The 14,962-nt window shown below is 39.0% G+C and overlaps 1 protein-coding gene across 6 annotated transcripts in view; it reads right to left on the bottom strand.

Annotated features, from left to right (window-relative positions):
• MEIKIN (meiotic kinetochore factor) overlaps positions 1 to 14,962 on the bottom strand; it is a 107,369-nt gene that overhangs the window by 69,673 nt on the left and 22,734 nt on the right. For all 6 annotated transcript variants that reach the window (XM_035290918.3, XM_078364921.1, XM_035290917.3 and 3 more), the window contains exon 6: positions 3,470 to 3,589. In XM_035290918.3, the coding sequence (XP_035146809.1) occupies positions 3,470 to 3,589 (120 nt within the window). The remainder of the gene's footprint in view (positions 1 to 3,469; positions 3,590 to 14,962) is intronic.

Raw genomic sequence — 14,962 nt, 5'->3', positions numbered from 1 at the left:
TAGAGTTGCTACACTAGCTCTGGGCTGGTAAACATAAACCTAATATAAATAAAAAATTTTTTGCATGACAAAAAATATCATAAACAAAAAGACAACTGACAAACTGGGAGAAAATATTCATTACATATGAAAAAAAGGTCACAGACAAAAGATCAATATTCTTCAAATAAAAATGACACTTAAACATATCAAAAATGTTTAAACTCACATATGATTATGGAAATTATATTATTGTGAGTTTAAACATATAATTAAAATAGCACAGAGATACCATTTCTCACCTATGAGAGTAGCAAAACTTAAAAAAAATATGGACAACACATTCTTGGTAAGGATATGGGGAGACCAGCACTTTGACACATTACTGTTGGGAATGCAAACTGTTATAATCCTTCTGGAGGAAAATTTGGCAATACCTAATAAAACAATAAATGCATTTACCTTTTGACCCAGATAGTCTACCTCTGGAAATCTACCTTGAAGACACACTGCCAATAACATGAAAATATATATCATAAGTTTATTCATTAAGTATTGTTTATAGTGGCAAAATATTGGGGGGAAATCTAAATACCCAATTTACAGGTATTTTTGAATAAACAAAAGTACATCCACACAGTGGAGTACTGTGAGGCTGTAAAAAATAAGAGGAAGATCTCTATGTAAACCAACGTGGAGTGATTTCTACTACATAGTATTAGGTGGAAAATCAAAGTGAAAAAAGAGCGTGCTACCCTTTATGTAACAAAGAGGAGGATATAAAGAAATACACAGATATCTCCATTTTTGTATAAAAGAAACACAGGAAGGATAAGCCAAAAACTAAAAAGACCAGTTACCCACAGAGGGTAGGTGAGAAAGTGATAGAAAGAAGAGAAGAATGGTAGCTGGAAGAAGGAAAAAGTGATAATTTTCTGATAATACATATTTATATAGCTATGACTATTAAAACCACAGTGATATTTCATATTCCTGAATACATAAACAAAACCAAACAGGACAGGTGAATGCAAAAGTAAATCCAACAATAATAAATAAGTCTAACTATACATATTACAAGTGAATAACTTCTCATATGCTAAGAGCAGTGGGAAGAAAATGAACTTACATAACTTTGGAAAATTAGTATTTTGACTGGATGCTATAATGCTAAAGACAAACAGAACTGTACATAAATGCTGTAATTTATTTACTAAATGTGTTTTTTACAGGGGCCTGAGTTAACACTTCTGAAACTACTCTATATAAATACTAGAATTAAATAAATAAATAAATTCAATAAATAAATGATGAAAGTATTGGATTTCAAACCATAGAATAAATATCCACGAGTATACAGTGAATAAGAAACCAAATAAATAAACAAATGGCAGAAAAGAGAAAGTTCTTCTTTTACAGTAGAATTCTAATTAATAAAAATAGCAGGAAAGAGTAGACTAAAAAAACACCATTAGACAGATACCACAGTAACATAGGTTGAAGTTAGCTGGCTCATTCGATAGCTGCTAAAATTAGTGAAATAAAGTTCTAGGAGAAACAGAGTTTACAGTCTCAAACTATCTTTTTGTAGATATTCAAAAATTACAAAGAGAAAACAGCAATTTTTAATTGGAGAAACTCAGCAGACACTGGGTTAACCAAATGATGAAGTTTAACATCACCAGTAATCACGAACCCCTTGACATAATATGAGGCACTGCAAAGGCAAAACATCATTTCTGTGGTATTCTTACCCAAAACTCCATAACTTCATTCCCCTACCCAACTTTTTTTGGAGAAGATTCTCATTCTGTCACCCAGGCAGGAATTCAGTGGTACAAACATGACTCACTGTACCCTTGACCTCCTGGGCTCAAGTGATCATCTTATGCTCCCATCTCAGCCTCCTGAGTAGCTGGGACTACAGGCACGCACCACAACACCTGGCTCATTTTTTATTTTTTGTAGAGATAGGGGTCTCACTATGTTGCCCAGGCTGATCTCGAACTCCTGGCCTCAAGCATTCCTCTCCCAAAGTGCTGGGACTACAGGTGTGAGCCACTGCTCCCGGCCACAACTTCATTCCTGTCATGAGGAAATATCTAGAAAAATCCCAACCAATGGACATTCTACAAAATAACTCATCAGTAATCTGAAAGACTGAGGAACTATTACAAATTGCAGAATATTAGGGAGAAATAACAATTAAATGTGACATGGGATCCAGGATAGGATCATGTAACAGGAAAAAAAAAAAAAGACTAAAAGAAAAGTCTAAAAATAGTTCAAAATAAAGTTATAAAAGGCTTGGTGCAATGGTTCATGCCTGTAATCTCAGCACTTTGGGAGGCCAAGATAGAAGAACTTCTTGAGGCCAAGAGTTTGAGTCCAGCCTAGGCAACATAACAAGACCCCATCTCCACAAAAAATTGTCTAAATTAGCTGGTTGTGGCCAGGTGTGGTGGCTTATGCTTGTAATCCCAGCACTTTGGGAGCCCAAGGCAGGTGGATCACCTGAAGTCAGGAGTTCAAGACCAGCCTGGCCAACATGGTGAAAAACCCTGTCTCTACTGAAAATACAAAAATTAGCTGGGTGTAGTGGCATGCACCTGTAATCCCAGCTACCAGGGAGGCTGAGGGAAAAGAATTGCTTGAACCTGGGAGGCAGAGGTTGCAGTGAGCCAAGATCGTGCCACTACATTCCAGCCTGAGTGACAGAGCAAGACTCTGTCTCAAAATAAGTAAATAAAAATAAATTAGCTGATTGTGGGTGTACCTGCCTATAGTCCTAGTTACTCCGGATGCTAAGACTGGGAATATCACTTGAGATCAGAAGTTAGAGGTCATAGTGAACTATGACTGTACCACTGCACTCCAGCCTGGACAACAGAGTGAGACCCTATCTCAAATTTTAAAGTTATTGAAAAAGTAAACCCAGCCCAGGGCAGTGGCATGCCTGTAGGGAGGCTGAAGCAGGAGCATCACTTTAGCCTAGGAGTTCAAATCCAGCCTGGGCAATATAGCAAGATCCCCAAGCTAAAATTTTTTTAATTAAAAAAAGTGGCTCACGCCTGTAATCCCAGCACTTTGGGAGGCCGAGGTGGGTGGATCACGAGGTCAGGAGTTTGAGACTAGCCTGGCCAACATGGTGAAACCCTGTCTCCACTAAAAATACAAAAATTAGCCAGGTGTGGTGATGGGCAACTATAATCCCAGCTACTTGGGAGGTTGGGAAAGGAGAATCGCTTGAACCTGGGAGGTGGAGGTTGCAGTGAGCCAAGATCGTGCCATTGCACTCCAGCCCAGGTGACAATGCAAGACTCCACCTCAAAAAAAAAAAGTAAATTCATACATACTTATACTATTATTAGATATTATCTGTAGCCAAAGGCAATCCAACTGATAAACTTAGCTTAGAAATCATTCAAGAGAAAAAATACTTTGCTTTTCCAACATAGATAAGAAATGTTCTTCTGTATGTGTGACTCACTTAAAATTGCAGAGACATTTGAAAACTGTGGTGCCTTCTCTATCGCTACTGCTTTACTGGTATCCAGAAGAGTAGAATTCTTCCACTGCATGTGTTCTTCTAAGTTGGGACACTCCCAGTCTAAAACAGCAGAGAAGAGATAGTGTAAGACGGAACAACAGCCTACAAATGATGGGTTACCCCACCTCACCTTAGGTCCCCAGCCCATACCAAATGATGGTATTATAATTGAAGGTTTTGGATGAGACAGAAAAAAAATAAGCCTGATGGATCAATGTAGTAAGTCTATGTTCTATTCTGGTTCTCTTACCCTGTCTTCCTTTCTAGACTTTTGTACCATAGGATTATTGATCTAAGAAACAGGTAGCACACATGTGAGCTCCCTGTTATATTTTATATATGTTATGCCTACGTGCCATTAAAAATAACACCACTAAGTAACACACAGTCGGCCCTTTGTATCTATGAGTTCCACATTTGTGGATTCAATGAACCATGGACTGAAAATATTCAGGAAAAAATTGCATCCATATTCAACATATGCAGACTTTTTTTTTCTTGTCATTATTCTCTAAACAATATGGTATAACAACTGTTTATATAGCATTTACATTGTATTAAATATCATAAGTAATCTAAAGATGATTTAAGGTATATAGGAGGATGTGTATAGGCTACATGCAAATACCATGGCATTTTATATCAGCATCCACAGATTTTGGTATCCAAGGGAAGTCTTGCAACCAATCTCTATGGATACCAAGGGACAACTGTACATAAACTGCTATTACTTAATATCAGTTTTAAGCTTTCCAGTGACTTCCCACTATGGAAGAATAAGGCTATCCCCACCTTTCCTACCCCTCCCATTGTCCCCATATTGTTATATTGCATATTAATGTAGATTAATATTCATGTAGAAATTATGATGATAAAATGTTATAAAAATGCTGTTTACTCTGGTGGTATATCAAGACCACCTTTTGTTTTTCCTGAAGTCAATACAAGTCCCTTTCCTCATTTGTTTAGTTTTACACACACACACACACACACACACACACACACACACACCCCACAAGCTTTTTTGAGATAGAGTCTTGATATCTTGCCCAGGCTAGAGTGTGGTGGTATGATCTTGGCTTACCACAACCTCTGCCTCCTGGGTTCAAGTGATTCTCCTGCCTCAGACTCCCGAATAACTGAGATTACAGGCACCCACTACCATGCCAGGCTAATTTTTGTATTTTGTAGAGGCAAGAGTTTCACCATGTTGGCCAGGCTTGTCTTGAGCTCCTGACCTCAAGTGATCCACCTGCCTCAGCCTTCCAAAGTGCTGCAATTACAAGTGTGTGCTGCTACTCCCAGTCTCTATATATTTTTAAATCTATTTAATCTCAAATGCTACCAAACTGCATAAGTCCATTCCATTTATTCCACTCCTGGTGTTCTAGAATTTCATAATGCTGTCCCTTGGTGTTTTTCATCTACTGCACTAGGCACACTATGGTCCTTCTAACCTGGAAACTCATAATTTATAGCTTGAAAAATGTTATCGAATTATTTCTTTCATAATTTTCTTCCTTTTTTCCATTATCTTTTTGAGGAACTCCTATTATTTGATGTTGGATTTCATATACTGTTCTTCTATCTTATCATTTTTCCTCTAAATTTTAATCTTTACTTTCTCTTTTTTTCTTATTTTTTTCTAGTAAATCTCAGCTTAATATTTTAATCCTTTTACTGAGTTTTCCATTCTGCTATTGCATTTCATTGTTCTTCGAATAGCCCTTTTTTAAAATAACAGTCTATTCTTATTTAATGGATAAAATATGGATTTTCTTATCTCAAGGAAGATTTAAAAAAATATTTTCTCCTTCTTCCTATTTCCCCTTGATTCTTTTTCCTATTTAATTTTCTTGTTTCAAGATTTTTTAATTTTAGAAGTTTAAACATTTTAATTTTTAAAATTCCTCTTCTTTATTGTTAGAACACTTCACATGAAAGCTACACTCAAACTTTCAAGTATACAATCCAGTGTTGCTAACTAAAGGCACAGTGTTCTATAGCAGCTCTCTAGAACTCACTCTTATATGTGTAAGTGAAACTTAATAACCATTGATAGGAACTCCCAATTTTCCCATTCTGCGAGATCCTGTCAAACATCATCCTACTCTCTGCTTCTATGAGTTTGACTATTTTAGATAACTTATGAGTGGAAACATGAAGTATTTGGCCTTCTGTGACTGGCTTATTTCATTTAACATAATGTCCTCAAGGTTCATCCATGTTGTCACAAATTGCAGGATTTCTCTTTAAGGCTGAATAATATTCCATTGTATGTATACACCACATTTTTAAATCCATTTATTATCAATGAACATTTAAGTATTTTCCCACATCTTGGCTACTGTGAATAATGCTGAGGTGATTAAGGGAATGCTAGTATCTCTTTGAGATCCTGATTTTAATTATTCTGGATATTCATAAGCGGGATTGCTGGACCACATGGTGATTCTGTTTTTAATTTTTAGACACACCTCCATACTGTTTCCATAGCCGCTGTGCCATTTTACATTCCCACCAACAGTGTACAAGGGTTCTAATTTATCCAAACCCTTGCCAACATTTGTTATCTTTTGTTTTTTGATAATAGCCATCTTTTTTAATTTATTTATTTTTTGAGATGGAGTTTTGCTCTTGTTACCCAAGCTGGAGTGCAATGGCGCGATCTCGGCTCACCGCAACCTCCGTCTCCTGGGTTCAGGCAATTCTCCTGCCTCAGCCTCCTGAGTAGCTGGAATTTACAGGCACGTGCCAACATACCCAGCTAATTTTTTGTATTTTTAGTAGAGACAGGGTTTCACCATATTGACCAGGATGGTCTCGATCTCTTGACCTCGTGATCCACCTGCCTCGGCCTCCCAAAGTGCTGGGATTACAGGCTTGAGCCACCACGCCTGGCCGATAATAGCCATCTTAACAAGTGTGAGGTGATATCATGGTTTTGATTTGCATATTCCTGATGATTAACGATGAACATTTTTTATATACTTATTGGCTATTGCTGCTGCTTTGGAGAAATATCTATTCAAGTTCTTTGTCTATTTTTAAAATTAGATTGTCTTTTTGTTTCGTTTTACTATTCAGTTTTAAGAGTTCCTTATACATTTTAGTTATTTACCCTTTTATCAGATATATGATTTACAGATATTTTCTCCCATTTTTTTTTTTTAATTTTTTATTGGATTTTAGGTTTTGGGGTACATGAGCATAGCATGCAAGACAGTTGCGTAGGTACACACATGGCAGTGTGCTTTGCTTTTCTTCTCCCCTTCACGCACATTTGGCATTTCTCCCCAGGCTATCCCTCCCCACCTCCCCCTCCCACTGGCCCTCCCCTTTTCCCCCTATAGACCCTAGTGTTTAGTACTCCCCTTTCTGTGTCCATGTGTTCTCATTTTTCATCACCCACCTATGAGTGAGAATATGCGGTGTTTCATTTTTTGTTCTTGTGTCAGTTTGCTGAGGATGACGTTCTCCAGATTCATCCATGTCCCTACAAACGACACAAACTCATCATTTCTGATTGCTGCATAATATTCCATGGTGTATATGTGCCACATTTTTCCAATCCAGTCTATTATCAATGGGCATTTGGGTTGATTCCAGGTCTTTGCTATTGTAAACAGTGCTGCAATGAACATTCGTGTACATGTGTCCTTATAGTAGAACTATTTATAGTCTTTTGGATATATACCCAGTAATGGGATTGCTGGGTCAAATGGAATTTCTATTTCGAAGGCCTTGAGGAATCGCCACACTGTTTTCCACAATGGTTGAACTAATTTACACTCCCACCAACAGTGTAGAAGTGTTCCTTTTTCTCCACATCCTCTCCAGCATCTGTTGTCTCCAGATTTTTTAATGATCGCCATTCTAACTGGCGTGAGATGGTATCTCAATGTGGTTTTGATTTGCATCTCTCTGATGACCAGTGACGATGAGCATTTTTTCATATGATTGTTGGCCTCATATATGTCTTCTTTCGTAAAGTGTCTGTTCATCTCCTTTGCCCACTTTTGAATGGCCTTGTTTGTTTTTTTCCTGTAAATCTGTTTGAGTTCTTTGTAAATTCTGGATATCAACCCTTTGTCAGATGGGTAGACTGCGAAAATTTTTTCCCATTCTGTTGGTTGCCGATCCACTCTAGTGACTGTTTCTTTTGCCGTGCAGAAGCTGTGGAGTTTCATTAGGTCCCATTTGTCTATTTTGGCTTTTGTTGCCAATGCTTTTGGTGTTTTGTTCATAAAGTCCTTGCCTACTCCTATGTCCTGGATAGTTTTGCCTAGATTTCCTTCTAGGGTTTTTATAGTGCCAGGTCTTATGTTTAAGTCTTTAATCCATCTGGAGTTAATTTTAGTGTAAGGTGTCAGGAAGGGGTCCAGTTTCTGCTTTCTGCACATGGCTAGCCAGTTTTCCCAACACCATTTGTTAAACATGGAATCCTTTCCCCATTGCTTGTTTTTGTCAGGTTTATCAAAGACTGTATAGTTGTATGTATGTTGTGTTGCCTCCAGTGCCTCTGTTTTGTTCCATTGGTCTATATCTCTGTTTTGGTACCAGTACCATGCTGTTTTGATTACTGTAGCCTTGTAGTATAGTTTGAAATCCGGTAGTGTGATGCCCCCCGCTGTGTTCTTTTTGCTTAGAATTGACTTGGCTATGCGGGCACTCTTTTGGTTCCATATGAAGTTCATGGTGGTTTTTTCCAGTTCTGTGAAGAAAGTCAGTGGTAGCTTGATGGGGATAGCATTGATTCTGTAAATTACTTTGGGCAGTATAGCCATTTTCACGATATTAATTCTTCCTAACCATGAACATGGAATGTTTCTCCATCTGTTTGTGTCCTCTCTGATTTCGTTGAGCAGTGGTTTGTAGTTCTCCTTGTAGAGGTCTCTTACGTTCCTTGTGAGTTGTATTCCAAGGTATTTTATTCTTTTTGTAGCAATTGCGAATGGCAGTTCGCTCTTGATTTGGCTTTCTTTAAGTCTGTTGTTGGTGTAGACGAATGCTTGTGATTTTTGCACATTGATTTTATATCCTGAGACTTTACTGAAGTTGCTTATCAGTTTCAGGAGTTTTTGGGCTGAGGTGATGGGGTCTTCTAGGTATACTATCATGTCGTCTGCAAATAGAGACAATTTGGCTTCCACCTTTCCTATTTGAATACCCTTTATTTCTTTTTCTTGCCTGATTGCTCTGGCTAGAACTTTCAGTACTATATTGAATAGGAGTGGTGAGAGAGGGCATCCTTGTCTAGTGCCAGATTTTAAAGGGAATGCTTCCAGTTTTTGCCCATTCAGTATGATATTGGCTGTTGGTTTGTCATAAATAGCTTTTATTACTTTGAGATACGTTCCATCGATACCAAGTTTATTGAGGGTTTTTAGCATAAAGGGCTGTTGAATTTTGTCAAATGCCTTCTCTGTGTCAATTGAGATAATCATGTGGTTTTTGTTTTTGGTTCTGTTTATGTGGTGAATTACGTTGATAGACTTGCGTATGTTGAACCAGCCTTGCATCCCTGGGATGAATCCTACTTGATCATGATGAATAAGTTTTTTGATTTGCTGTTGCAATCGGCTTGCCAATATTTTATTGAAGATTTTTGCATCTATGTTCATCATGGATATCGGCCTGAAGTTTTCTTTTCTCATTGGGTCTCTGCCGGGCTTTGGTATCAGGATGATGTTGGTCTCATAAAATGATTTGGGAAGGATTCCCTCTTTTTGGATTGTTTGAAATAGTTTTAGAAGGAATGGTACCAGCTCCTCCTTGTGTGTCTGGTAGAATTCGGCTGTGAACCCGTCTGGACCTGGGCTTTTTTTGTGTGGTAGGCTCTTAATTGCTGCCTCAACTTCAGACCTTGTTATTGGTCTATTCATAGTTTTAGCTTCCTCCTGGTTTAGGCTTGGGAGGACCCAGGAGTCCAGGAATTTATCCATTTCTTCCAGGTTTACTAGTTTATGCGCATAGAGTTGTTTGTAATATTCTCTGATGATGGTTTGAATTTCTGTGGAATCTGTGGTGATTTCCCCTTTATCATTTTTTATTGCATCTATTTGGTTGTTCTCTCTTTTATTTTTAATCAATCTGGCTAGTGATCTGTCTATTTTGTTGATCTTTTCAAAAAACCAGCTCTTGGATTTATTGATTTTTTGAAGGGTTTTTCGTGTCTCAATCTCCTTCAGCTCAGCTCTGATCTTAGTTATTTCTTGTCTTCTGCTGGGTTTTGAGTTTTTTTGATCTTGCTCCTCTAGCTCTTTCAATTTTGACGATAGGGTGTCAATTTTGGATCTCTCTATTCTCCTCATATGGGCACTTATTGCTATATACTTTCCTCTAGAGACTGCTTTAAATGTGTCCCAGAGGTTCTGGCACGTTGTGTCTTTGTTCTCATTGGTTTCGAAGAACTTCTTTATTTCTGCCTTCATTTCGTTGTTTACCCAGTCAACATTCAAGAGCCAGTTGTTCAGTTTCCATGAAGCTGTGCGGTTCTGGGTCGGTTTCTGAATTCTGAGTTCTAACTTGATTGCACTATGGTCTGAGAGGCTGTTTGTTATGATTTAAGTTGTTTTGCATTTGTTGAGCAGTGCTTTACTTCCAATTATGTGGTCGATTTTAGAGTAGGTGTGATGTGGTGCTGAGAAGAATGTGTATTCTGTGGATTTGGGGTGGAGAGTTCTGTAAATGTCTATCAGGTTTGCTTGCTCCAGGTCTGAGTTCAAGCCCTGGATATCCTTGTTGATTTTCTGTCTGGTTGATCTGTCTTAATATTGACAGTGGAGTGTTAAAGTCTCCCACTATTATTGTGTGGGAGTCTAAGTCTCTTTGTAAGTCATTAAGAACTTGCCTTATGTATCTGGGTGCTCCTGCATTGGGTCCATATATGTTTAGGATCGTTAGCTCTTCTTGTTGTATTGATCCTTTTACCATTATGTAATGGCCTTCTTTGTCTCTTTTGATCTTTGTTGCTTTAAAGTCTATTTTATCAGAGATGAGAATTGCAACTCCTGCTTTTTTTTTGCTTTCCATTAGCTTGGTAAATCTTCCTCCATCCCTTTATTTTGAGCCTTTGTGTATCCTTGCATGTGAGATGGGTTTCCTGTATACAGCACACTGATGGGTTTTGGATTTTTATCCAATTTGCCAGTCTGTGTCTTTTGATTGGTGCATTTAGTCCATTTACATTTAGGGTTAATATTGTTTTGTGTGAATTTGATACTGCCATTTTGATGCTAACTGGCTGTTTTGCCTGTTAGTTGTTGTAGATTGTTCATTATGTTGAAGCTCTTTAGCATTCAGTGTGATTTTGGAATGGCTGGTACTGGTTGATCCTTTCTATGTGTAGTGCCTCTTTTAGGAGCTCTTGTAAAGCAGGCCTGGTGGTGACAAAATCTCTGAGTACTTGCTTGTTCGCAAAGGATTTTATTTTTCCTTCACTTCTGAAGCTCAGTTTGGCTGGATATGAAATTCTGGGTTGAAAGTTCTTTTCTTTAAGGATGTTGAATATTGGCCCCCACTCTCTTCTGGCTTGTAGTGTTTCTGCCGAGAGATCTGCTGTGAGTCTGATGGGCTTCCCTTTGTGGGTGACCCGACCTTTCTCTCTGGCTGCCCTTAGTATTCTCTCCTTTATTTCAACCCTGTTGAATCTGATGATTATGTGCCTTGGGGTTGCTCTTCTTGCGGAATATCTTTGTGGTGTTCTCTGTATTTCCTGCAATTGAGTGTTGGCCTGTCTTCCTAGGTGGGGGAAATTTTCCTGGATGATGTCCTGAAGAGTATTTTCCAGCTTAGATTCATTCTCTTCGTCCCCTTCTGGTAGACCTATCAAATGTAGGTTAGGTCTTTTCACGTAGTCCCACATTTCTTGGAGACTTTGTTCATTCCTTTTTGCGCTTTTTTCTCTGATCTTGGTTTCTCGTTTTATTTCATTGAGTTGGTCTTCGACTTCAGATATTCTTTCTTCTGCTTGGTCAATTCGGCTATTGAAACTTGCGTTTGCTTCGCGAAGTTCTCGTATTGTGTTTTTCAGCTCCTTTAATTCATTCATATTCCTCTCTAAGTTATCCATTCTTGTTATCATTTCCTCGAATCTTTTTTCAAATCTTTTTTCAAGGTTCTTAGTTTCTTTGCATTGATTTAATACATGATCTTTTAGCTCACAAAAGTTTCTCATTACCCATCTTCTGAAGTCTAATTCCGTCATTTCGTCACAGTCATTCTCCGTCCAGCTTTGTTCCCTTGCTGGTGAGGAGTTTTGGTCCTTTCTAGGAGGCGAGGTGTTCTGGTTTCGGATGTTTTCCTCCTTTTTGCACTGGTTTCTTCCCATCTTTGTGGATTTGTCCGCTGGTCATCTGCGTAGTTGCTGATTTTTCGATTGGGTCTCTGAGTGGACACCCAGAATGTTGATGATGAAGTATTTCTGTTGCTTGGTTTTCCTTCTACCAGTCTAGCCCCTTCGCTGTACGACTGCTGAGGTCCACTCCAGACCCTGCTTGTCTGGGGTGCACCTCTAGCAGCTGTGGCACAGTGAGGGATGCTACCAGTTTCTTTTTCTGCTATCTTTGTCCCAGGATGATGCCTGCCTAATGTCAGTCTTTTGGATATAGAGGGGTCAGGGAGCTGCTTGAGGAGACAGTTTGTACTTTATGGGGGTTTAATTGCTGAGCTGTGCGCTCTGATGTTCCTTCAGGGCTGTTAGGCTGCTATGTTTGATTCTGCTGCAACAGAGCTCATTAAAAAACCCTTTTTTTTTTTTTTCTCAAATGCTCTGTGTTGAGGGGTTTGGGGTTTATTTTTGGATGTTCGATGAGGTGTCCTGCCCAGCTAGAAGGCTGACTAGCCACTGTTTGGTTGCCAGGCTCCGCCCTGCTGTTGTGTGATTCGCCCTGTTCCTGCAGGCTCTGCTGTGGTCTCCGCCACGCCCTGTGGCAGAGTCTCTTCGTTGTAGAGTGTTGCCTCAGCAATGGCAGGCTGCGTCAGCAGTGGGCATGTATCTTAGTAGGGACGGGTTGCCTCAGCAACGGCTGGCTGCGTCAGCAGTGGGCGCGTATCTCAGTTGGGGCGGGTTGCCTCGGCAATGGCTGGCTGTGTCAGCCGTGGGCGTGTATCTCAGTTGAGGTGGGTTGCCTCAGTAGTGGTGGACGCCCCTCCCCCACAGAGCATCTCGGGCCGTCTGCTTGGGGTAGTTTGAAATCGCGGTTTTGTTCGTCCCACTGGGTATCCCAAACGATCTGTCCCTGCAATCCCCTGGGCTGGGCTACTGTGCAAGTCTCGTTCAGTCTCAAGTCCAGCCCTCTCAAGTCTCAGGTTGCCGGTTCAACAAGGCACCCGGACAAGCGCGCCCTGTGGGGATTGCTGGGTAGGGCCGGCCGCCGCCGCCCCGGCTGCCGGCTTCGCCAGGCAGACCTACTGCCTGGCGTCCCGTGTCTTTTTATACTTGGGAGTTTCCCCGTTCTGTGGGCAACAAAGATCAGTCTGGAAATGCAGCACTGACTCACCGTTTGCGGATTCAACGCGGGCTCCAATCCTGGGTTGTTTTCACAGTGCCATCTTGAGTCCCCTCCTCTATTTTCTCCCATTTTTGTAGGTTGTGTGTTTACTCTGTTAATTGTTTCTTTTGCTGTGCAGAAGCCTTTTAGTTTGATGACATGTCACTTGTTACTGCTCCTGTTGCCTAAACTTTTGGCATCACATCCATGAAATCACCACTAAGACTAATTTTATGAAGCTTTTCCCCTGTGTTTTCTTCTAGGAATTTTACAGCTTCAGGTCTTATATTTAACTATTTAATACATTTTGAATTAATTATTATGTATCGTGTCAATGTTTAATTTCATTATTTTATATGTAGATACTCAGTTTTCCCAATAGCATTTGTTGAAGAAAGTATCATTCCTTCATTGTGTATTCTTGGTACTTCAACCTGTCAAAAATAAGTTGGCCATATGGATTCATTTCTCTTATGACAGTACCATACTGCTTGAATTACTATAGTATTGCAATGTATTTTGAAATCAGGAAGTATGATGCTCCTACTTTGTTCTTCTCAAGATTGTTTTGGCTATTTGAGCTCCTTTCTGGTTCCATATACAATTCAGGGCTGCTTTGCTATTTCTTTCTTTCTTTCTTTCTTTCTTTCTTTCTTTCTTTCTTTCTTTCTTTCTTTCTTTCTTTGAGATGGAGTCTCATTCTATTTCCCAAGCTGGAGTGTAGGGGCATGATCTTGGCTCACTGCAACCTCTGCCTACTGGGTTCAAGTGATTCTCCCGCCTTAGCCTCCTGAGTAGCTGGGATTATAGACATGCACCACCATGCCTGGCTAATTTTTTGTATTTTTAGTAGAGACAGAGTTTCACCATATTGGCTAGGATGGTCTTGAACTCCTGACCTCGTGAACCACCTGCCTTGGCCTCCTAAAGTGCTGGGATAACAGGTGTGAGTCACTGCACCTGGCCACTTTGTTATTTCTATTAATGCCATTGAGACTTTGATAGAGATTGCATCAAATTTGTAGATTGCTTTGGTGTATGGGAATTTTAACAATATTAAGTCCTTCAACTCATAAACATGGGATGTGTGCCCATTTGCTTGCATCTTTTTAAATTTTGTTCATCATTGTTTTTCAGAGTACATATCTCCTACTTCTTAAGTTTATTCCTAAGTATTTTGTAGTTTTTGATGATATTGTAAATGAAATTGTTTTATTTCCTCTTCAGGTAGTTTATTGCTAGTATATAGAAACACAACTGATTTTCATATGTTGATTTATAATCTATAATTTTACTGAATTCACTTATTCGTACAAATAAGTTTTTGTGGTGTCTTTAGAGTGTTTTACATATAAGATCATGTCCTCTGCAGATATGGATTATATTACTTCTATTCAACTTAGACACTTTTTATTTTTTTGTTGCCTAATTGCTCTGGCTACGACTATTTTGAATAAAAGTATTCAGCATACTTCCTGATATTTGAGGAACAGCTTTCAGTTTTTCACTACTGAGTAAGATGTTAGCCATGGGCTTCTCATATATGATCTTTATTATGTTGAGGTAATTGCCTTCTGTTCCTACTTTGAGAGTTTTTATCATAAAAGATATTGAATTTTGCCAAATCCTTTTGCTGTATCTATTGAAATTATTGTGTAACTGTTACCCTTTATTCTGTTGATATGGTGTATCACTTTAGTTGATTTTTATATATGGAACTATCCTTGCATTCCAGAGATAAATGCCACTTGGTCATGGTATATTATCCTTTAAATGTACAGATGAATTTGAACTGCTAGTATTTTGTTGAGGATTTTTACATCTATGTTCATCAGGGATATTGTCTTATAGTTGTCTTTGCTTATAGAATTTACCTTGCTTTAGCATGAGGTCTCAAAGAATTCGTTAGAAAGTGTTTTTTACTCTTTAATTTTTTAGA

The sequence above is a fragment of the Callithrix jacchus genome, chromosome 2 (assembly GCF_049354715.1).
Source record: "Callithrix jacchus isolate 240 chromosome 2, calJac240_pri, whole genome shotgun sequence".
Taxonomy (NCBI): domain Eukaryota; kingdom Metazoa; phylum Chordata; class Mammalia; order Primates; family Cebidae; genus Callithrix; species Callithrix jacchus.
Note: the sequence above shows the minus strand (reverse complement) of the source record. Positions and strands in the feature narration are given on the sequence as shown.